The sequence below is a fragment of the Eschrichtius robustus genome, chromosome 2 (genome assembly GCF_028021215.1).
Source record: "Eschrichtius robustus isolate mEscRob2 chromosome 2, mEscRob2.pri, whole genome shotgun sequence".
NCBI classification, from domain to species: domain Eukaryota; kingdom Metazoa; phylum Chordata; class Mammalia; order Artiodactyla; family Eschrichtiidae; genus Eschrichtius; species Eschrichtius robustus.
Genome location: NC_090825.1, coordinates 165,025,910 through 165,050,200, shown reverse-complemented (window position 1 = coordinate 165,050,200; position 24,291 = coordinate 165,025,910). Strand labels below are relative to the sequence as shown.

At 45.7% G+C, this 24,291-nt stretch overlaps 1 protein-coding gene across 1 annotated transcript; it reads left to right on the top strand.

Annotated features, from left to right (window-relative positions):
* The first annotated feature begins 10,014 nt into the window (after nt 1-10,014).
* LOC137758707 (olfactory receptor 7D4-like) lies at nt 10,015-20,981 on the top strand. Its single transcript, XM_068534705.1, has 3 exons — nt 10,015-10,026; nt 18,729-18,838; nt 20,027-20,981. The coding sequence occupies exon 3, from the start codon at nt 20,043-20,045 to the stop codon at nt 20,979-20,981; it is 939 nt and encodes a 312-aa protein (XP_068390806.1). The 5' UTR covers nt 10,015-10,026; nt 18,729-18,838; nt 20,027-20,042.
* Nucleotides 20,982-24,291: the final 3,310 nt, after the last annotated feature.

The window sequence follows — 24,291 nt, the reverse complement described above, 5'->3', positions numbered from 1 at the left end:
CAGCTGTGGCCCGCGGAGTCCGAGGGTGGGGTGGGCGTATCTGCACGTGCTTTCTGGAGAGCCTGGAAGAGGCAGGAGAGGGCTTCATAGCCCGGACGGAACTCGTCGACGAGGTTTGCCTGTGCGTGTCGGTGCGGAGACGCAGTTCACTCCCTCGTGAGCGCTTTCACCCGCGCTCTCCCCGTGCTGGAGGGCGAGCCCTGACTCATCCCTCGGAGCCTCAGGCAGCTGTCCTTGTAAGAGGCTCAGGGGTGAACCCTCGTGAGCTTCAGCAGAAAGTCGGCAAAGACTGATTTGTGTCCCTCCACTGAGTTGCCCGCAAGGTCCCCGTTTTCTACAAGTGTTGGGACAATACTCCCTCTAGTGGCGGGGGACTCAGACAGGGCTGCTTTGAGGCCCCCGCTCTGGGGAAGGGGCACGGAGCGGCCAGGGGGCCGGGCAGGAGCCTCTCCGCGTGTGTCCCAGGGATCCACCTGCCTGCGACCCTCGGCCACCTGGCAGGAAGCTACGACGCCCAGTCCTATGGCTACCTGTGCAGCAAGGTGTACTCCATGGACACGTTCCACACACGCTTCAAGCAGGAGGGCGTCCTGAGTGGCAAGGTGAGAGGCCGGCCTGCCGTGCAGACCACCACGGAGGTCCTTGGCCTGGGCCTAGATGCTTATGCCGCCCGCCTGGGCCTGCCAGGCTCTGAGGGCCCTGCCCTGGACCCCCTGCTGCCCTGCCCTTTGTTGAGTCACAGCAGAGGTGGCCACACCCACACCCTCAGTGAAGGCAGAGCTCCACCCTCCTGCAGCCCCGCCCCCTCTCGGCAGGTTGCCATGGACTACAGAAGCTGCATTCTGAGGCCAGGGGGCTCCGAGGATGCCAAGGGCATGGTGAAGCTCTTCCTGGGTTGCGACCCCACGCAGGACGCCTTCCTCCTGAGCAAAGGGCTGCAGGTTGAGGGCTGCAAGCCGCCAGCCTGCTGACGGCACGGGGTTCTGCCCACCCAGGCGGGCCGGGTGCCTTAGCGCCCCTGTCGGGGCGGGGGAGGGGCCGCTGTGTCCTCCCAGTCCCTGAGTCCCCGGCGGCCGGCCTCGGCCAAAAGTCTCCACCTGGACGTGTCTGGAGAGCCTGGCATCAAGGCTCCCCCTTGTTGCACTAATGCAATCCCTTCCTGGGGAGCTTTCCTGGTAACAAAACGGTTCTTTGAAAACGCAGCCATTAATAAAAAGACTCTACTCCTGGTCTCTGCCTGCCGTCCCTTCCACCACAGCAGTGGCAAGGGGGCCGTCACACTGGGGGGAGTTCTGACCTTGGTCGGGGATCAGCCCTGGGGCCGTGGTGACGCGTCTGGGTCACTGGGAGACGGCTGAGCTGTGGGGTGAGTTCAGACAGGGATGGTGCCCTGCACCCCGGCCGGGCAGGCTCTCCAGTGAGGGGGTGTCAGTTTCCTGCCGGCCTCTCGCCCGTCACTGTTTGGCATCTCGGGGGCTGTGACTGGCTGCAGCCGGTTCTGGCGGTGGGCACAGCTGCGGGAAGCCCGGCTGTGGCTGTCCCTGTCCCCGTGTCCTGTCCTCCTGCTCACGGCCGGCCGGCTGGCTCCCTCTGGTCATCGGCAGCTGCTGAAGTCTGGACCACAGCAAGGGGCTGCCTTCCTGGGTCCTAGCGATTCTTCCCAAAGGGCTTAGGGATGTGTTTTGGTGGCAGTAGGAATCCAGAGAGGGTGCTGCCCCACTGGAGCGCTAGGGTGGGTCTGGACCGTCCCGTGTGTCCTTCCCTGGCCTTTGAGCTCCTCGGGAGCCCTGCCTCCGGCCCTTCGCCCCCACAAAGGACGCCAGGCAGCGGAGCGAGGGCGCGAGTAGCGCACCGATCTTCTCCCCGTGGCCCAGGCGGGCAGGCCGTGCCACACTCTGTCCTCCCCTCAGCCTGCCCGCCCGTTCTCACCCGCCCTGGGCCAGTCGGCTGTGAACCAGGCTGTGGTGTCTTCCCTTCTGCAGACCCGGCTCAGCTCCCTGCACCCACTTCTGTGCCTTCTGTGTTCTGGGCTGGTCGCAGGCCCAGAGCCGGTGGGCAGGCACCCCGTGGCCGGGAGGGCTGTCCGTGTGAATTCCCTGGGGCTTGAAAAGGAGCACAGCCGGCCTTCCATCAGGCACCTCTCGATGGATATGGAAGGGGCGTGTCGGGGCCTGGGGGCTGCTCGTCTTCCCGTGCACCGAGCCCCCAGATGGTCCCCGTGCAAAATCCAGGTGTGGCGTTGGCACCCCAGCCGTGTGCCGGGCAGTCCGTGGCGGGCGCCACAGGCCTCGGGCTGGTGGGCCACAGGGTTCCCGAGTGGCAGGTCAGGACTGAGAGGGTGAGGCCTTTCCCCGGGTCCAGGGCCCAGGCTGACGCCGGCTGGAGGCTCCTCCGCTCACCGCCCGCACCCCCCAGCCCCTGCCCTCACGTGAGCCCCCAGGGCTGAGCTCAGGTGTTGCATGCCCAGGCTCCCCGGCAGCCCAGCCCGTTCCCAGTCCTCCGTGGTCACTGAAGGACTTGGAAGCAGGTTGCCCCACAGAGACTGCTGTTCCCCGAGCCCTGGGCAGGGGGCAGGGAGGACGGCCACAGGGCCTGCAGGGGTGTGGTCGCCGGGGCAGCCGGAGCAGCTCCACACGGTAAGTAAGAGCAGCTCACCAAAACCAGTGCGTTTCTGCAGCCGCCCCGGGACCTGAGCTCAGGTCCTGGGGCAGGAAGGGGCAGCAGTGCAGCTGTTAGCTGTCACTGGGGGTCGACTGTGGCCCGGTGCCACCTCTTAGATCCTCCCCCGTCCCCTTCCGGGGTTGCGGCCGGACCCCTGCCAATCGGGTTCTCACTCCTCCCTGTCCCCTACGCCTGCTCCATAAAGGTGGAAGGAACACATTTTTCAAAAGGTTGGAGCCTGGGTTTCCCTGGTGGCGCAGTGGTTAAGAATCCGCCTGCCAATGCAGGGGACAAGGGTTCAAGCCCTGGTCTGGGAAGTTCCCACACGCCACGGAGCAATGAAGCCCGTGCGCCACAACTACTGAGCCTGCACTCTAGAGCCCCAAAGCCACAACTACTGAGTCCTCGTGCCCCAACTACTGAAGCCCGTGCGCCTAGAGCCCGTGTTCTGCAACAAGAGAAGCCACCGCAATGAGAAGCCCACGCACCGCAACGAAGAGTAGCCCCCGCTCACCGCAACTGGAGAAAGCACGCACGCAGCAAGGAAGAGCCAACGCAGCCAAAAATAAATAAATAAAATCAATAAATAAATTTTTAAAAATCATATTAAATACCTATTAATGAGATTTTAAAAAATAGTCAGTTAGTTAGTTAGTCAGTTAGTTAATTGTGCCGGGTCTTAGTTTCCACGGGCCAGCTCCTTAGTTGTGGTAATGAGATATTTTATATTCTTTTTTGTTCCTGAACAAAGGCCTCAGAATCCAGTATCTATTTGATAATGCTCACAGCATAGCTCAGCACGGAATAGCCACATTGTTTTTCTTTGGCTGCTATGTACCAAACAGCCTTTTGTGCTGTTTTACCAAATGCATGTATTTAATACCTGTTTTAAAAAACATAGTGAGATCTCAAAACTTTAAATTGACTAAAGTAAGATTCTCTCTGTAGTACTACTTATTTGACCAACACCACCTGATAACACCGGTGTGGTGCACTGAGCCTTACTCTAGCAGATCGGGATAAACCCTGTTTCGACACGTGTTCATCTTCCAAGTCCCCAAGGCCTCTCACACACTGCCAGTGAAACTGCTTCCTGCTTGGGAAAGAGTGCCCCAGTTCGTTTCTTTAGAAGCCTGAAGGCTATGTAAGCCCTCCAAAAGGTTAGAGGGCAAAGAACAACTCTAAAACTGGCACATTTGTTTTAAAAAAAAGACTTGTCAATATTACAAGAGCCAGCTTGCTTTCACTTGTGACACGTTTTCTTAGGAGGCAAGGGATGTGGCCATGTGACTGGGACAAGCTGTTTCCCTCTGTCTCAGTGTCCCACCTGTGAGTGGGTAGTCTGACTCAACTTAATTACTGACATCTGAATAAGGATCATGAACAGTGGCATCTAATTTCCAAAATAAATATAGGAGAATGAGTATGTCTTTTACAACAGGACGTCAAGTCCACCTCAAAGATATTGGTAGCCTTGAGTCCATTGCTTCTCATTGAGTGCAGCTGTGCCTCCCAGGGGACATCTGGGAAAGTCTGAAGGTGATTTTGTTTGTCACAACTGGGAGGAGAGAGAGGGAATGTTACGGGCACCTAGTGAGTAGAGGTCGGGACCTTGCTAAACACTCTACGATGCACAGGACTCACACACCACAGCAAAGGTTTATCTGGCCCCAAAAGTCAATGCCTTGGTTGAGAAACCCTGCCTTAGAGCAAACCACGGATACTCACCTTTAGCAGGTAACAGGGCATTTACTACCCACCTGTAAACCTACAGACTTCCTGACTTACACAGCTAATCCTGTGGCAGCAATGAAATAGATAGCGTGTGACCATCTGGTATTATGTAGGTTTGCCCCTCAAGTCACATGGGACAGTGCTAGAGACTGACATTTTCTATATTGGAGGTCTTTGGCAAGCCACCAGTTTTCTAACCTAAGAAGTCTAAGTAGCATTATTACAATACACATAATAACACAACAATTCTGCTTTTATAGAGAAATTAGATGTGGGAAAGGAGCTTATCTGACATCAGAAGCAAATGCTTTGAACACATCACATCTGCTGGTTCGACTGTCAAATCTTGACAGCTGGAGACGTACGAAGGTAGACAGGAGAGAACAGACCAAAGTTATGGGCCTGCTGAGTCCTCAGGTCTAACCATAATACGCTTTGTACTGCCCTGGGTCCAGGGATGTGTTGTAACACCCTCTCAGTCACTTATGGTCCATAGCAGACCAAGTATAAATTCACAATTACCAGCAAGTGTACCAAAAAAAGGCAGAGTTAAGAAACTTAAATGCGAGCCCTACCTGGTCTTTTTCTTCTTCATCGACAGAATCATCTGATTTTGCTTTTTCAGGGTCTTCCTCAGGTTTCCGTTTGGCAGGGCTGTCACACACAGTAAAGCCAACTGTTAGCTCACCAGACCCTAGACCTCCAGTGGGCACGAAACAACTCATATTCCTCCCTACCAAGATACCCTCTCTTTGGAAAGATTCAGGGCATGGTCCCCTCTTCCCTCTGAGAAGCCCTTTTTGCCAGGACATTAAAAGAAGCTTCGAGCTTAATGTTTCTTTGGATGACAGGTTTAGAATACCACCATTTTACAAACCTTAAGAAATAATGGATCTAGACTTTGATCAATGGCTGCTAGAATCACCGAAGAGACATTACATGCCTCTGATGGACAGCCCCATGCCGTCAATGAAGTCTCACAAAATAAAGCTGGAATCTGATCAAGACTCTAGACCTAACTACCATTTGACAGAAAACTGGAGGCAAGGGAACACATTCACCACCGAAACGATGCAGTCAGCCAGACCTAGAAGCTATTAGAAAAAAGACCTATTTTCTTTAAATAAATGGCAAGAAAATAAGGAATCTATCACTTGAAAGGCTTAAGGAGCAAATCAACCAAACTCTGTTACACAAGGGGAAGAATGAACACTGCTATATATTTGTTAGTAAGGAACTGTTACACTTTATAAGGCATGTTTTGTCTTCTTCAAAAGACTGTTTGCTAGATGTTAGCAATTATAGCAAAATATGAATAAAAAACTTGTCAGAGAAAGAGACCTTGTCATCTAGAAATATAGTATGTGTGGATAAGATGACATGTCCGATTTGTTTCAAAGTAATCCAACTGGGAGGACATGGGTGTGTATGGAGTTGTAATCCATTTGGAATAATTTTCACGTGGAGCATATGGGGGTATAGATGAAACAACAGCCAGGAGATGTTAATTGTTGACACTGGGTGATAGGTACACAGGGGTTCATTTTACTATCCTTGGTAATTCTGTGTATGTACATTTGAAGTTTCCTATGTTAAGAGTAAAAATGGATGAGATCTTCAGAAATGCTGTTCATGAATGCCTAATAACAGAATATCAAAAGGAAAACCTAAGCAATGTGGAAGTCAGAATTACTAAGTTACAGCCTACTAATTTATATGTGTTTTACCAAAAACAGTTGGCCCCTAAAATGGGGGCTGTCCATTCACTATATACTGACCCCCTTGTGAAATGAGATGTGATGGTGGTCTGCCTGGTAGTTTGCCTTCTAATCCTGGGGCTAGATGAGACTTCAGCTGCTTAAAGAAAAAGAAACAAAAAAGCCACTATGAATATAGAGTTCACAGCCAAGGTACAGTTCTTCAGCATTACCAAGCTGGTGCAGAGACCAGGTTCTGAGGATTAAGCAACCTTCTCTTCTTATTCTAAGCAACCACCATCTTGATAAACTCATCAAATTAGCACCTGCCAGTTTGCTGGGCCATTTTAACACAAGCTCTTGTATGAGGGGCCCAACTCTGAGACGCACAAGGAAACAGAGCCTCCGTCTATTTCGTCAAAAGATGAAGTGGCCAAGCACCTGACCTGAGCTCAAGTCCCATGCTCTTTTTAAAAAAATTCCAGAAGCGTTACTCTGACTACAAGTGGGGAAGGAGTCTAAGAATAAATGTTTAGCTTAAACAGGCATGTAACTTAGAAGTCATAATTATCAGCAGCTCCTGTTATCTTATACCTCATAAATTCAACCGCATTTGGGGATCTAATGCTCTATAACTTGGTTGAAGACAACAATTTAAAGTATATATCTAAGCTAGTTAGAAGTATACACAAGAGGGAATTCCATGGCGGTCCAGTGGTTAAGACTCGGCACTCTCACTGCCGAGGGCCGGGGTTCGATCCCTGGTTGGAGAACTAAGATCGTACAAGCCGAGCAACACAGCCACATCCCCCCCCCCCAAAAAAGATACACAAAAAACAAGTACTGCCGGTGGAGGGGTTGTGTGTGGGGGGAACAGACAGACCCTATGGCGCCAAGTCTGTCCTCCCTTTAGGTTGTACCAGATTCCGACGAGGTTAAACGAGTCAAGCGCTCTTACAGTTTGTTTCTCCATCAGACTTTCTTCTCCTGGGCATGCAAAGTTTGGAAACAGGTTTGGGGGACTTCTTTTTCTCTGCTTTTTCCACTCTGCGCTCCTCACCACTTGTCTGGCTCCCATTTTCTAGACAGCCATTCCCTTCCCGACTGAAAGCATGAGCTCCGTTCTCCAAGGACAAATCTTTATTTAAAAGGGATCCGACTTTAGCCAGGTAGCCCTCCTACAGCAGGAAAGGATAATTTAAGTAGCAGTGAATGTCAACAAGGGGCCATGAGAGAATAAGGAAACACATGCGCTTCCTTTATAACTATCAGGTAACAGGGAGAGGTGGGATTATTCTGCCTCCCTGGTCACAGACACGTTACATGGGAGGAAACGTTTTCTAGCTGCCGGGATGCTGACGATTTACCTCTGATAATTCTTCTTTATGTAATTTGGTTTCCAAGTCACATAACTGATTCTTTATTTCTGTCTGCAGAAATTCATGCAAGAGATTCCATTTCTCCTTCATGCATTCCTAAGGGAAGGATATAGGTTTACAAGTCTCCACATTCCCAAGGTAGGAACCAATGGACTAATACACAAATAGTTACACTGCCTGGTCACATAACAATGACTGAATGGCAGGCAATGCTGAGTCGGCCAAAAAGAAAACTAAATATTCACAAGACATGTTCGTGATGTTTCCGTTAAGATCATATCACTCCATCTCCAGAGTGGTGAAAAATGGAAAGATTAGAGGTGAAACAGACACATAATAGAGTACTAGAACAAAACTGATTTTGAAAAACAGTGTGACCAGGGCAAGTTATAATCCAGACTCGATGGTACGGAACCCAGACTGGGAAACTCGATGAGTTACCAAAAGCTAACCCATAATAGCCTATTAGTCCAGCACGTCAGAGAGAAACATCCACGTTATCCTCAACTTTAGGGAAAAGAGAGCCAATTCCACTTAAATTTGTTTGTATGAACTACATAGTATCTGTCAAATGGTCACATTTGATCGTATATTTTGTTAAGGTGGAGATTACCTTACCTTTTCTGTTAACTCTCTCTTTCCAAATCTTTGAGCCTGGGGGAAGAAAAGGGAAGGAACAGACACTTGTTCAGCAACATTGTCTACCTGTAAGAATACCGCAGTTTAAAGAACTTTGGAAATAAGTTCAACATGAATGTTAGAAAAAAATACAATGGTTTTTCCCTCCCCCAGTGTCTAGAATGCCCTACTGTAATGCCTGCACGTTAAGAAGTTATTTTCAATATGAATGAGGTCCCCCTTTTGGGGGGCGGTTTTCTGATGGTGGTAAGAGAGATGATATAGGAGCTCTAGAACAACATTCTTTCCTTTTTTTTTTTTTTAACGTTATTTTAAAGACACTGGGAAAGGGGAAGCAGGTCACACAGTTGGGTTCCTTCGCAAGCTAACTGACCTATAGGTGGTCTTCCTCCAGTTGGACCTGACAAGATTTCATAGAAGGGCATACAGAGGTTAGAAAGAGTGGACCAGGGTGACAGGATGCTGTGGGGAACAGCCAGCTAACATTCCCAAAGGCCAGGATGGGGTGGTGGCAGCATTCTGAGGAGGAATATAGGGAAATGGAGGAGTCAAGGCATCTGGGGCAGCAGGCGGTGCCCACACACAAGAGAGATGAAGCTAGAAAAGTTGGCTGGCGCCTCACCCAAGAGCTCATCCTTGCAAATGTTTGTACCCAGTCATTCAGAAGTGCAGAACTATCATGAGTTTAGCTGGAAAATCATGGCCTGATTTGGTTCTTGAAGATGAGTATCTTGCCTCTTTGGGGAGGAAGGCAGCGAAAAGAAGAAAGGAACAAAACTAGAAGACACCGAGGAAATGGGGAGGCTGCTGTTCCTAGCCTGGGCGCTGACTGTGGGCAGTTGGGTGCGAACAGGTCTAACCAGCTGGGCGAGCGTCCCTCAGCAGAGGGGCAGCACCCTGGGCAGGCGCTGGGCCTCCACCATCTACGGATCCTCCCCTCCAGCACCCAGACTAGGTACTCAGTTACCAGCTGCCCAGAGGGCAGGAACAGAGCTCTGCCAGGCTGGCCTTCCCAGAGGGCACGTGTAAGCAGCACAGCCAGGAAGGTGAGCGACAGGCTTTGCTGGCTTGTCGGGAAGGAGGGCGACGCCTGGCTCGGCACGGCTGGAGTCAGCGCTAGCCTCCCCTCGGACACGTGCACTGGGCCCCCTGGTCTCAGGCTCACACAGGCCTCCAAAGCCCTTCCCTCAGGATGGCGCTCAGACCCTCCACCCAGCCCACCCTCCCGCCCCAAACACCAGCAGGTCAAGCACCACTCAGAGAAGGGGGCCTTGAAAGGGCTTTAGAAAATCTGAGAATCCGGATGTGGAAGCTACTATGTTTCACTTCTGGCTGAGAGCTCTGCTCCCAGAGCACAGGATGGCCGCGGGGGGCGAGATGGGAGGGTCTCGCTGTGACCCCGAGGCACTGCTGGCCTTTTCAGCCACATGCCTGCCTTCCTTGGAAATACATTTCATGAACAGCCAAACGGAACACCCTGAGAAACAGGAGGAATTATTGGTTCGTTTCAACCCTTAGCAACAGTGAGTTTTCACCACCTTGTACTTCGTCTGCTCTCTGCAATGCTCTGGAACCTTCCTTTGGGCGAAAAGTGCCTCAGCTGTCCAGGGCACCCGACACACTTGGCGACTCCGGCTGACCCGGGAGCGCCCTGGGCCCCAGGAACAGGGTCCCTCCTTCCTGACCACCCCCTCGTGGGAGTGCTGAGGCCAGTCAGCCCCCAGCTCTGGGGGCTCAGCGTCCCCTCGGAAGTGACTGCGAGTCAAGCTCCCCACCGACCCCCTCCCCCCGGTCTCCCCCCGGCCAGGGCCGCTTCGTGCGCGGTGCCGGTCGCCCCTCCCCGGGGGGGAGGAGACCCGGGCCGACTCCGCTCCACTGACCTGCCGCTGCCCGTCCGGGACGTGGCCGAACAGCCGGTACGTGTCGGGGAAGCCCCGAGGGCGGGCGCCCTCCCGCACCCTCACGACGCGGTGCTGCTGCGGGTGGAGCCCGCGGCCCGGGGGGCAAGAGGCGCGACGGGGGTGGGAAGGAGACGGGGCCACGGGAAGCCCGCGCCGGGCCGGGGCGCAGAGGCAGGAGGCGGCGAGGAGCGCTGGCCCAGCCGCTAAGCCCGTGCTTCCGCCCCGCCCAGGGCGGCCATCAGACCTCCCTGCTGGCCCCTGGGCTCGGGGTGGGCGACGGGCGCGCCGAAGAAGCCGTCCGGAGAGGCCGGCCCAGGGGTTGTGCCTGTTCCCGGCGTGGGGCGAGCACCGGGGCCTGAGGGTGTGGAGCCGTCCGGCCGCAGGTCACAGGCTTTGCCTGTCGGAAAGGAGGGCTGCAATGGGGCTGTGCCGACGGACGGACGGGGAGGATGGAGCCGCCCACAGTCCCTGTTTGCCAGGCAGAGCTTCATCGCGGACCCTGTTCTCAGCAGCCGCGCAGCAGGGACACCCAGGCCTGGCGAGTCTGCGCCCCACCCAGGGCCGCTGGGTTCCTGCGCGGCAGCCCCGGCATCTCCTGCTGAGAAATCCCGGGGACCGTGCTCCTTCCCCCGAGCCCACCGCAGCGCTGCAGAGCCCAAGGGGGCTGGGGCTTCACCCCAAACTTGAGGAAGCCACACCTGGGGGCCGCGGCACAAGCGCGGGTCCCACCATCCCCGCAGGAGCAGACCCCGCAGAGCGTCTATCTTTTGGCAATAATTTTAGACTAACAGGTTTTACACACAGAATCTTAGAGCTGGGAAAAGTCCTTTGTGTCATTCATGTAGCTTCATAAGATTTTTTTTTAATGAGAGGATGGATTTCCTTGAGCAAAAGTCAATTTCCAGGAATGGGTCCCTGGATACCAAGGACTGTTTTGGGGAAGAAAGACGAATCTATTCTGCGCACGCCTTATAGAACTTATTCTATATTGTAGTTCTGTCTGGAAACACATGTACCGTTGATCTTTGTAGCAGCCCTTAACATCCTCAAGAGAAGCTCTCATTTCCCCATTAGCACTTATTATAGATTGAATATTTGGGTCCCCCCAGCATTCACATGTTGACACCCTACCTCCAATGTGATGGTATTAGAAGGTGGGTCTTTTGGGAGGTGATTAGGATTTGATGAGGTCATCGGGATGGAGCCCTCATGATGAGATTCTTACCCTTGTGAGGGTCATGAGAGAGCTGGCTTTTTCTCTCTGCTTTCTGCCCTGTGAGGACACAATGAGAAGCGGACAGTCTGCAACCTGGAAGAGAGTCCTCACCAGAAGGCGATGATCCCGGCACCTAGATCTCAGACTTCCAGCCTCCAGGACTGAGAAATACATTTTTGTTGTTTACAAGCCCCCACCCCACCCCGTTTGTGGTACTTTGTGACAGCGGCCCAAACTGACTTAGCACTCTTTTCTTCAACTAAATGGAAGAATTTGTGGAGCCCATCCATTTTATGATACAATTTCCCAAGTAACCGAGATTCTGTCTATACACTCTGATTTCTCAACTTTTTTATTTATCAAAATTGTTATTAAAAAAGCTTCCATATTTTTTCCTAATTAATTGTTTCCAATCCAAGTTGTCTCTATAATGGTTCTATGATATTAATAATTTGAGCCCTAATACCCTGCTTAAAATAATCAATTATTTGTCTTATGAATAAGTTCAGGGTTCACATGCAAAAGTTTTAAAAAGATATACTGTGTAAAACATCTATGTCATCCCTCTGAAGGAAAGAAGGAGGGAAGAAAGGAAGGAAGGAAAAAACATTGAATTTGCCCTCAGTTTAGCTGTCACTTCCTAAGGGAAGCTCTTCCCAACTCCAGACCCCCAGGCATCACAAATAAGCTCTCATGGGACATTGTCCATACTGTTGCAGGTCATGTTCCCTGAAAATCTGATTCTGAGACAAAGACAGACTTTCAGGAAGTTTCTTGGGGTGTGTTTTTTGGGATAAACATAGAATTACCATATGACTCAGCAATTCCACTCCTAAATCATTGAAAACAAACACTCAAACAAATCTACGTACACACATGTTTATAGCAGCACTATTCACAATAGAAAAATCATGGAAATAACCCAAATGTCCATCAATGGATGAATGAATAAACAAATTGTGGTATATACATACAGTGGAATAGTAATTCAGTCATAAAAAGGAATGGAGCAATTAAATATCAAACAATTACACGACCAAAAACATTTTTTTAAGGAATGAAATACTAATACATATTACAGTGTGGATGACTCTCGCAAACATCATGCTAAGTGAAAGATGCCAGACACAAAGGTCGTACATTGTATGATTCCATTTATCTGAAATATCCAGAATAAGTAAATCCATAGAGAAAGAAAGCAGATTGGTGGTCTCCAGGGCCTGGTAGAGAGAGTGAAGCAGTATCTTCTCAATGGGTACAGAGTTTCCTTTTGGGGTCATAAAAATGTCTGTGGGAAGTAAAGTTTTTTTTAATTGGAAAATGATTGATTAAAAACAAAAGTCTGTGGGGTATTTCTTGGTACTGCCTTTCCCAATTTTGACAGTAAATGGTCAAGTACATGGTTTGAGAAAGAAATGATGACCAGGGCTCAGAACACTCACTCAGGGACGAGGGGGAGGGTCACCCCACCAAGTAAGCCATCCATTTGAGCAGAGATATTATCCAAGGATGAGGGGAATTGAGAATGGATAGCACAGGAGGGAGACAATGCCTATCAGTTGTGGCCTTGAGGCCACCTACAGTAACAGAGGCTATAGTTCCACCCACTGACCCTCCTTTCACTAGTAGTTCATCTCACTCACCCTCTCCCCTAAAAACGATCCATGGAAACTATGAAAGAGTTGTTTCCAGAACTTATGCAAAGACGTTGATCCAAGTAAAGGCAACAAAAGCAAAAATAAACAAGTGCGGCTACATCCAACTAAAAAGCACGACAAAGGAAACCAACAACAAAATGAAAAGGCAACCTACCAAATGGCAGAAAATTTTTACAAATCATGTATCCTATAAGAGGTTAGTATTCAAATTATATGAAGAACTCATACAAAAAAGATAGAAAAAAAAATCCAACTAAAAAATGGGCAGAGGATCTGAATAGACATTTTTACAAAGAAGATACAGAGATGGCCAGCAGATAATTTAAAATGCACCTAAAATCACTAATCAGCAGAGAAATGCAAATCAAACCACAAAGAAATGTCACCTCATACCTGTTAGAATGGCTAATATCAAAAAGACAGGAACTAACAAGTGTTGGCAAGGGTGTGGAGAATAGGGAAGCCTTGTGCACTGTTGGTTGGAATGTAAATTGTTGCAGCCACTATGGAAAACAGTATGGAGGTCCTCAAAAAATTAAAAATAGAACTATCATACGATCCAGCAATTCCACTACTTGGTATTTGTATGAAGGAAACAGAAACTCTAATTCAAAATGAAATCTGTACCCCCATATTCATTGCAGCATTATTTACAATAGCCAAGACTTGGAAACCCCTGTGTTCATCAATGGAGAAATGGATAAAGGACATTTGGCATAATATGCCTAATTATTTATATATATATATATATATATATATATTTATTTATTTATTTATATATATATATAATTCAGCCATGAGAAAGAAGCAAATCCTGCCATTTGTGACAACATGAATGGACCGTGAGGGCGTTATGCTAGGTAAAATATGTCAGACAGAGAAAGAAAAATCCTGTATGATCTCACTTCCTATGGCATTTTAAAAAAAGCTCATAGATACATAGGCTGGTGGTTACCAGAGGCAGAGGGTGGAGGGTGGGTGAAATGGGTAAAGGTGGTCAATATGTACAAACTGCCAGTTATGAAATAAATAAGTCCTGGGGATGTGACTATAGTTAATAATATCGTATTGCATATTTAAAAGTTGCTAAGAGAGTAGATCTTAAAAGTCCTCATCACAAGAAAAAAAAGATTTCTACCATGTATGGTAATGGATGTTAACTAGACATACTGTGGTGATCATTTTTTAAATTGAAGCATAGTGGATTTACAGTATTATACTGTAATAACAATATATTAGAACACAGTGATTCAATATTTTTATAGATTATGCTCATTTAAAGTTATTATAAAACATTGGCTATATTCCTTATAGCTTATTTATTTTATGCATAGTAGTTTGTGCCGCTTAATCCCCTCCCCTCCCCCTATCTTGCCCCTCCCCCCTTTCCTCTACCCACTGGTAACCACTGCTTTGATGTCTATATCTGTGAGTTCATTTCCTTTCTGTTACATTTATTCTTTATTTTTTAGATTCCACATACAAGTGATAACCTACCGTATTTGTCTTTCTCTGTTTGACTTATTTCACTAAGCATAATAGTGTTGCAGCAAAAATAGAAATGAAGTTTTTCCTCTCCTGAAAATAAGGAAAGTAAAGGGGACAGTGAACAGGCTAGAGAAGACACATAAACTGGCCTGAAAGGGTTAATCGATCCTTGTTTTATTTAACCTGTTACTAATCTGTAGAGTAAGTAACTAGGTTTATCTTTCACAAAGTAAATTACATTCTGTTCCGATCACTCCCTAGCTGTCTATGTAAATTACATCCTGCATCTGGTGTTTAAGCTCCCTGCACTCTCTTGTAGCAAATCACCCTGTGTAGCTGTTTGCATTTCAGGAAGAAGGTGGCAGGCAGATAACGCAGAAACAAATGAACCCAATTACCGGACTACCTGACGCCAGAGATGAAGGTTTTGAAATAATGCAAGAAGAAGAATGTAGGGCCTTTACCACGTTGATCCTTATCACCAACCCCTGGACTGCGAGTTCCACATATAAGACACCCTGTAATTCCCCAGGAGAGAGGGGCACAGTTTTTGAAGGCGCTAGCGGGCTGTGTTCCTTCTTTGCCTGGCAAAGAATTAAAAAGCCTCTCTATTTCTCTTCCTCCAAATCTCTTGTCTCCATATTTCTATTCGACACCGGTGTACAGAAGCCGAGATTTTGGCAACAATAGCCTCTAGGTCCTTCATGTTGTTGCAAAGGGCAGAACTTAATTCTTTTTTATGGCTGAGTAATATTGTATTATACATTGTGGTGATCATTTTGCAATGTATACATACGTTGAACCATTATTTTGCGCACCTGAAACTAATATAATGTTACATATCTATTATACCTCATTTTTTTTTTTTTTACAAAGCTGACCCAAATGTCCCAAGGATGGACTATAATGAATGCTGTGCTTTGCTGTCTACATTCTCCTTCAGGATTAAGGGCTTCTTCTTCCAGGTGCACAGAGTGCAGCCATATGACAGCCCTCAGCCTTCAATCCTCTCGGAGAATTGCTGTCAGCGAAAGGAAGCAGCCTCACCTAAGGTCATGCCACTCAGATCTCTTGCTCTGGGAGCGTAACTGACCAGCAACCATCTCTATCCACCACTGTGTTTGCACTGAAGCTGCTCGCGGGCTGCTCCCAGCCACAGACGGAGCACAGCAGGATGCCAGCGCGTGCCCATCTCCATGGTCACACAATGACCTTGACGACCAGGGTCAATTACACCTGCCCAGAAGGTGACGCTTCTTCTTAGCAGGAAGGACCTAAAGTGCCAGGGAGCAGCATAGCTTGAGTTCAACGGGACTTTTGCCGTGACTCTGAAAGTGTTACCCCTTAACAGAGTCAAGACCTCCAAACCGACAGAAGCCGAAGTTGAGATCTGAAGCACACAAACTCCCAGTGTGGCTCACTGGGAGTGGTGTTACATGGGCCTGTTTCCACATCAGACACTTCATTTGTGGACCCATGTAATCTATAAATTGGAGATACAGCACATTATGATTGTCATTATTATGTAGCCAGAACGCTGTGTATTCAAATGCCTACACTAAACATGATCATTCTCTTTGAAATTAAATCTATTCCTACATCTGCTATTAAAATTTTTTAAACTCTCCCATATTTTATACTCACTTTAGGCTATGCTTTACTCTTGTTTTGTTTGTTTTTTTAATGATCTTAAATACTTGGCAGGGTGCATTTCTCCCAACTTGCTTTTTATTTATTTATTATTATTATTATTATTATTATTATTTATGGCTGTGCCACATGGCTTGTGGGATCTTCCCTTGGCAGTGAAAGTGCAAAGTCCTAAGCACTGGACCGCAAGGAATTCCCAGCTATGCCTTGTTCTTTCTTTTTCTTCCCAGACAAACTTTATAGGTAGTTTATATTTGCCACCTATGTTTCCTTAATACTCACTCTTCAACCCAACCTACCTGGGTTATTTCTGTCCGTCTCTTTAGAGATAATAAATGGAGCCCTCCCTAATATCAACAAAGGCCTCCATGGCACCAGCAAATGCCAAGGGATAGTTTTCAGTCCTTATTTTGAGTCCTTTCAAGAAAGCCAAAACTATTAACCACTTTGTTTTTCTTCATGAAGGACGTCCTTGTCTCCATGACTTTGTGGACACCAAGGGATCCATGAAACCTCTGAAGAATCTTCAAGGGAAGAGCATTACAGAAAGTTGGTTCCTTTAGAAATTAAATTTTCTCTGGGGGACACCTTGTAATTTTTAAGTCAAACCAAAGAAAGAATTTCTCCTTGGAGGAAATAAATTCATCTCCCTCCAAGGCTGCTTGCACAGACACAACACTGGCTGCAAATTTTCCATTCTCTTATCTTTGTACCCCAAGGGAGTTGAATGGTTTGGAGAGTGGAAAGACAATAGAACAGTTTATTTAATGAGGAGCTGTGAGAATCCAACCCCTGAGGTGCTGGAAACTTTAAACATTTTCCTGTTGCCCCTTTCCTATAATTTTCTGAGCGCAGCCAAGTGAAAACACATCTGGACTTCCCAAGGACAGACCATGGAGAACAGAAATCTTCAGCGATAACCATGGGAGAGTGTGTCCATCAGTAAAAGCTGGTGGAGTAAGAAGGAAAAGAGGGGAGAAGTGGGTACTGGGCTTTACCTCTAGAATAGTGAGACTGGGACAGTCCCATAGTTATTTAGTCTGTGACGTTGAAGTCCCTGTACTTTGAAGGTGCTTTCGTTTCAAATGAAATCAGTTTCTTCTAGCTCTTGCTGTTTCCTTCTCTCTCTTCTTGGAATCTCGAGCCTTTTTCCAGTAAGAGTATTTTTCTGGAGAGTGTTCACCTCTTCCCTGCTTTCCCACAATTGTAGGCTTCTGTCTGATTTCTTATGCCCAGTCAATTATTCGTTAACTAGTCACGGGAGATTTATTACGCACAAGGTATTGTCTAATGTATTCTTCATGTGATTGGATTTTGCTATTATATTCAGTTAACTATTTTGTAGTACTGTTAGCACTTAATAGTTCCGTACTGATTAGTGTTGTTTCACTTTAGTGTCCACAATATCGCCTACAAATAATGTAATTATTTCTGATGTTCTGTACTCAGGTTAATTTCCTATTCTCATTTTACCAATCTCTTTAAATGTTCAGGAGAATATTGAAATACTGAAGTTGGAATAGACTGCCTTGTCCTGTTCATAAATTTAATACAACTAGTTTAATGTTTTAATGTAGAATATCCTTTTGGATATAGTTTTTTTAAAAAAACATTCTTTATTGGGTTAAGAAATTGTCCTTGATTTCTTCAGTTAGTGAGAGACTCTGTCTTGCCTGCTAACCATGGCTGCTAGATGTAATGGCTGTTACATTTTCTCAAATGCATTTTCTATTGTAATTATGGTTATGATTCCTCTTCATTGACCTATTTTTGTGATGAACTATATTAACAAACATCATAGTATTAAACCAGCTCTCCATTCTCAGAATAGTTATTACTTATTCATGATATATTATTCTCTAAAATAGATATGAATGCATTTTATCTAACTTTAATATTCGATATTGTTCCTATATTCAAGGATATGAGCTTGAAATTTTCTTTTCTTGTGTTGTAGTTTATGCTTTTGGTCTCAATAGTTATTACATATCTATCATTTGCATGTGTTGAGCACCTACTATGTGCCAGGCAGCACATAGGTCCCTGAAAAGACATTGATGAGCAAAAACAGCCACGATCTCTGATCAACAAATAAATATAAAATTACCAACATGAGAGGCACATCAGGAATAGTACAGGATGTTCAACTTGTGGGGCTCACACGCTGTCCTCCTGACCCTCACTCTGTTCTCCATCTCACTGGCCTCTCACATCCCTTCCATTACCAAGCTCACCAACCCCAGGGCTACCGTGAATTCTGTTCTCTCAACCCAAAATGCTTGCCCTTTCCTTATTTCCTCTGATTAACAATTACCCATCCTTCCGCTCACAGCTCAATATTCATATATCAGAGAGGACTTTTCTACCCACCTTCCCAGAGCAAATTCGTCCTCAATGATTTTTTTCTCTCTTTAATGAACTGCATTCTCTAGGCATTAATAATGCCAACATTTTTTCTACTATGGAGAATGTAAACATTTATTTTCATCTTAAATTTGCCTTTCACTTTTTAGGATAATCTATAGAAGCTTTGAATATTTTTTATCAAATCTTTCAATCCTTTTTTTTTTGCAATTAACTCCACTGGTTTTTAATAAAACACACCCCCACTTGTGAGCCTGAAAGCATGAGCTCACACTCTCACGCACACTTTGTATTTTATAATAATGGTTTTGTAATCTTGTTTCCCCCTCTTATTTATGTAGTTCATTTGCTTTTCCTTCTTCTTGGAAGAATCCACCTGGCAGGCAGTCTCTGAAAGAGGGAGCCATAATGATCATCATTAACTAGAAGTGCTGAATGGCAGTCAAAAGAGGTAACAGACCTGTTGTGTTTATAATGATCAGAATTCCATCTTTGATGGCTGTCCCTGTTTAAGGGGAATAGTGATTAATGATAGTCGTGTAAGACAAATTTATTGTTTTTTAACAAGCTCACATTTATCAAGTGTCTGCTGTATATGTCACAAGAACCACACTAGAAAAATTACATCATCTCACTTAATTCACTCATCAGTCTTACAGTGTATGGGATATTTATTACTTCCATTGTAGAGGTGAGGTATCTGCACCTAAGAGAGATTAAATAACTTTGTTAAGGTCATGCAGATAGTACGTTCCTGGACCAAAATTCTATCCTAGGAATCCTGACTCAAGATCTCATTTTCTAAATCACAACTCTATACTGTACTTCGGGAGAGTTATGTATCAAAAATTATTGTCATAAAAAACAGATTCATAATAATAATAGTAATGATAATATAGGCTATCGTTTATTGAGATATCACTGTGCACAAAGTTATTTTCAAATCTCACAAAGAATGTAATAAAAGTAACCACAATTTTAGAAAGATAAACAGTAAGGTACATGAGAGTTAACTCTATCATCAATTCAGGTCACAGAATTAAGGTCGTTGGAATTGAAAACCCATGTCTTAATCACTACTAAAAGAGTTATTAGAATGAAAGAAGTATGGAGATTATCAAAGAAAAGACCTTAAGTGTCTTCAATTATTTTGGAAGCATCTTATCACGAAGAAATTGGTTTATATTCATAGATTTTAATAGGAGAATTAGAACCAGTGAGTGGGAGATAAAAAGACAGAGAAATTTCTGCTAAATTAAAGAAAGTCTGAGGGACTTCCGTGGTGGTCCAGTGGCTAAGACTCCAAGCTCCCAATGCAGGGGGCCTGGGTTCGATCCCTGGTCAGGGTACTAGATCCCACATGCCACAGCTAAAAAGATCCCACATGCTGCAACTAAGACCCGGCGCAGCCAAATAAATAGATAGATAGATAGATAGAAAGAAATAATTTTTTTAAAAGTCTGAATAATTACACACACTTAAAATGGAAATGGGCTGCCACTTGAATGAGTGAATCACTGGCATTGGAAAAAATAATAAGGGGTAGAGGATTTCCATGAACGTGCGGAATCAAAAGGTGATGGCTAGCTGAGGTGCCATTTGGCTGTTCATTGAATGTTGCTTTTGCCTCCTTCCCCAGCAGACACAGCAACCACATGGGAGCAGGAAACCATACGGGAGTATCACAGTTCCTCCTCCTGGGCCTCTCAGACGATCCTGAACTGCAGCCCCTCCTCTTTGGGCTGTTCCTGTCCATGTACCTGGTCACCGTGCTCGGGAACCTTCTCATCATCCTGGCCGTCAGCTCAGACTCCCAGCTCCACACCCCCATGTACTTCTTCCTCGCCAACCTCTCCTTTGTTGACATCTGTTTCATCTCCACCACTGTCCCAAAGATGCTAGTCAACATCCAGGCACAGAGCAAAGACATCTCCTACATAGGATGCCTCACTCAGGTGTACTTGTTTATGGTGTTTGCTGGAATGGATGATTTCCTCCTGACTGTGATGGCCTATGACCGGTTTGTGGCCATCTGCCACCCCTTGCACTACATGGTCATCATGAACCCCCGCTTCTGTGGCCTCCTCGTTCTGATGTGTTGGCTCATTATTTTCTGTGTTGCCCTGGTTCATATTCTACTGTTGAGGCGGCTGACCTTCTGTATTGGCACTGAAATTCCACATTTCTTCTGTGAGCTGGCTCAGATTCTCAAGGCAGCCTGCTCTGACACCCTCATCAATAACATCTGTTTGTATGTGGCCACTGCCCTGCTGTGTATATTTCCTCTGACTGGTATCCTCTTTTCTTACTCTCAGATTGTCTCCTCGTTAATGAGAATCTCCTCTGCAGTGGGAAAATATAAAGTATTTTTCACCTGTGGGTCTCACCTCTCTGTGGTTTCCCTGTTCTATGGGACAAGCCTGGGGGTCTACCTCACTTCTACTCTGACCCATTCTTCCCAGAGAAGCTCAGTTGTCTCAGTGATGTACACTGTGGTCACCCCCATGCTGAACCCCTTCATCTACAGCCTGCGGAACAAGGATGTGAAGGGGGCCCTGGGAAGGCTCCTCAGCCGAAGTGCCCCTTGTCCGTGATGGGCCACGGGCCCCAGAACTAAGTGGACATTGAGGCCCAAGGGCAAATGTTGTACATTTAAATATCTTGGTTCTTTTTCTCCCCTAAAGGACATGCTGATTTCTTCTATTCCTAAAGCATATGTGACTTGACCTTTATTTGTTTTGTATTGGTTTTTCCTGAATAACCGCCTTAGTAATTCCCTTTTGACATTTCTTCCTTACATGCTGTCCATAAAGTCCCATGTTTTGTCAGCTTTTTGCAGCCATTCTTAAGATTTCTAAATTTAGATTTACAGCACTTATCAAGTGCTGATGTGGTTTCCCCCCAAACTGTCCGCTCAAATATTGGTGTTCTTCCCCTTCATGTGGTTGTGTGCTTGTTTTCCTCAGAAGAAACGGATGAAAATCATACAGTAGTCATAACAAAATGCATCCCGTATCAGGACTGTGCCTGTTTCTTCATGTGCGTGACTTTATATCATCTGGAAAACATTTCTCTGAGAAATTTTCTCATCCACTTTTCAAAAGAAGAGACTGAGGTTGACTTGGACTGTAACGTGACTGGCCAACAAGGACTCTGCCACCCTACTTTTCATAGGAACAGCGATGTGATTTTCAACTTCAAAGTAGGAATCTAGACTTGAAAGCTGATTTGTTGAGATGATTCATGGTAATATCCTGCCTAGGAAAACTCTTGAGATGTTGCTTCATTGTTTGTAATCCTTCCTTGTGTTCCTTTTCAAAGTTGACCTTTATTTCTCATCATAGCAATTTTAAGATATACCTTCTAAGATCCCCAAACAGGTAATAATGAATAGAATAAGAGTTCTTTTCTCACATGGTTTAACTTTTTTCTGGGACTCTCTGGAGGTACCATCTGGAATGGCAGTTACACATATGTGGAACGTGTTCAGAACTTAGCTCGTTTTTTGAGGAAAATGTTGCTAGAATTGAGTCTGCAGTGAAGGGTGGAGTAGCAGATGCTGTCAACATTCCTCCCACAGTCCCTGGGATCCTCTCACCATCTCCACCGCATGACTGCCAATGGCCAGCACCAGCTGAAATGTACTTTGCCTAATATGTGCTGGCAGAAGTGACAGGGAATTAGGTCCCATCAGAGACAGCCCTTGATGGAGAGGTGTAGGGTACCCCATGTCTTTCACCTTTAAGCTAGGGTAATTCTGAGCTTTGGATTTTGTACCATTTTCCAGAAGTTCCCCACAGGATGAATACTCTGCTTATTTACTGTGGTAGCTGACAACGCAAGCTGTATTGGATGTATTTTCTTCCCTGTGTTTGCTTCTCCTCTCTCGCATCCATGTTTCTTGCTCCTTCCAATAAAGTGCTTGCACATAAATGCCTGGCTCAGCATCTGCTTTTACGTGAACCAAAACTAACAAAGGTGGTAAAGACCGATTTATCAAGACAATATCATGAAAGGAATGAGAGGCTTGTGGGGAAAAAAAAGGAACTAATTATTGGGGACATAGTAAAGACTGCAAAATTACTCTAAAATCATAATTTGTTAGAGAGGAAAGACTTTTTTTTTAACATCTTTATTGGAGTATAATTGCTTTACAATAGTGTGTTAGTTTCTGCTTTATAACAAACTGAATCAGCTATACATATACGTATATCCGCATATCTCCTCCCTCTTGCGTCTCCCTCCCACCCTCCCTATCCCACCACCCTAGGTGGTCACAAAGCACCGAAGTGATCTCCCTGGGCTATGCGGCTGCTTCCCACTATCTATTTTATATTTGGTAGTGTATATAAGTCCGTGCCACTCTCTCACTCCGTTCCAGCTTACCCTTCCCCCTCCCTGTTCATTCTCTACATCTGTGTCTTTATTCCTGTCCTGGCCCTAGGTTCTTCAGAACCTTTTTTTTTTTTTTAGATTCCATATATATGTGTTAGCATATGGTATTTGTTTTTCTCTTTTTGACTCACTTCACTCTGTATGACAGACTCTAGGTCCATCCACCTCACTACAAATAACTCAATTTCGTTTCTTTTTATGGCTGAGTAATATTCCATTGTATATATGTGCCACATTTTCTTTATCCATTCATCTGTCGATGGACACTTAGTTTGCTTCCATATCCTGGTTATTGTAAATAGTGCTGCAATGAACATTGTGGTACATGACTCTTTTTGAATTATGGTTTCCTCAGGGTATATGCCCAGTAGTGGGATTGCTGGGTCGTATGGTAGTTCTATTTTTAGTTTTTTAAGGAACCTCCATACTGTGCTCCATAGTGGCTGTATCAATTTACATTCCCACCAACAGTGCAAGAGGGTTCCCTTTTCTCCACACCCTCTCCAGCATTTATTGTTTCTAGATTTTTTGATGATGGCCATTCTGACTGGTGTGAGGTGATACCTCATTGTAGTTTTGATTTGCATTTCTCTAATGATTAGGGATGTTGAGCATCCTTCATGTGTTTGTTGGCAATCTGTATATCTTCTTGGGGGAAATGTCTGTTTAGGTCTTCTGCCCATTTTGGATTGGGTTGTTTGTTTTTTTGATATTGAGCTGCATGAGTTGCTTGTATATTTTGGAGATTAATCCTTTGTCAGTTGTTTCATTTGCAAATATTTTCTCCCATTCTGAGGGTTGTCTTTTCTTCTTGTTTATGGTTTCCTTTGTTGTGCAAAAGCTTTTACGTTTCATTCGGTCCCACTTGTTTATTTTTGTTTTTAATGTCCATTTCTCTAAGAGGTAGGTCAAAAAGGATCTTGCTGTGATTTATGTCATATAGTGTTCTGCCTATATTTTCCTCTAAGAGTTTTATACTGTTTGGTCTTATATTTAGGTCTTTAATCCATTTTGAGTTTATTTTTGTGTATTGTGTTAAGGACTGTTCTAATTTCATTCTTTTACATGTAGCTGTCCAGTTTTCCCAGCACCACTTATTGAAGAGGCTGTCTTTTCTCCACTGTATATTCTTACCTCCTTTATCAAAGATAAGGTGACCATATGTGCGTGGGTTTATCTCTGGGCTTCCTATCCTGTTCCATTGATCTATATTTTTGTTTTTGTGCCAGTACCATACTGTCTTGACGACTGTAGCTTTGCAGTATAGTCTGAAGTCCGGGAGCCCGATTCCTCCAGCTCCATTTTTCTTTCTCAAGATTGCTTTGGCTATTCGGGGTCTTTTGTGTTTCCATACAAATTGTGAGATTATTTGTTTTAGTTCTGTGGAAAATGCCATTGGTAGTTTGATAGGGATTGCATTGAATCTGTAGATTGCTTTGGGTAGTATAGTCATTTTCACAGTGTTGATTCTTCCAGTCCAAGAACATGGTATATCTCTCCATCTGTTTG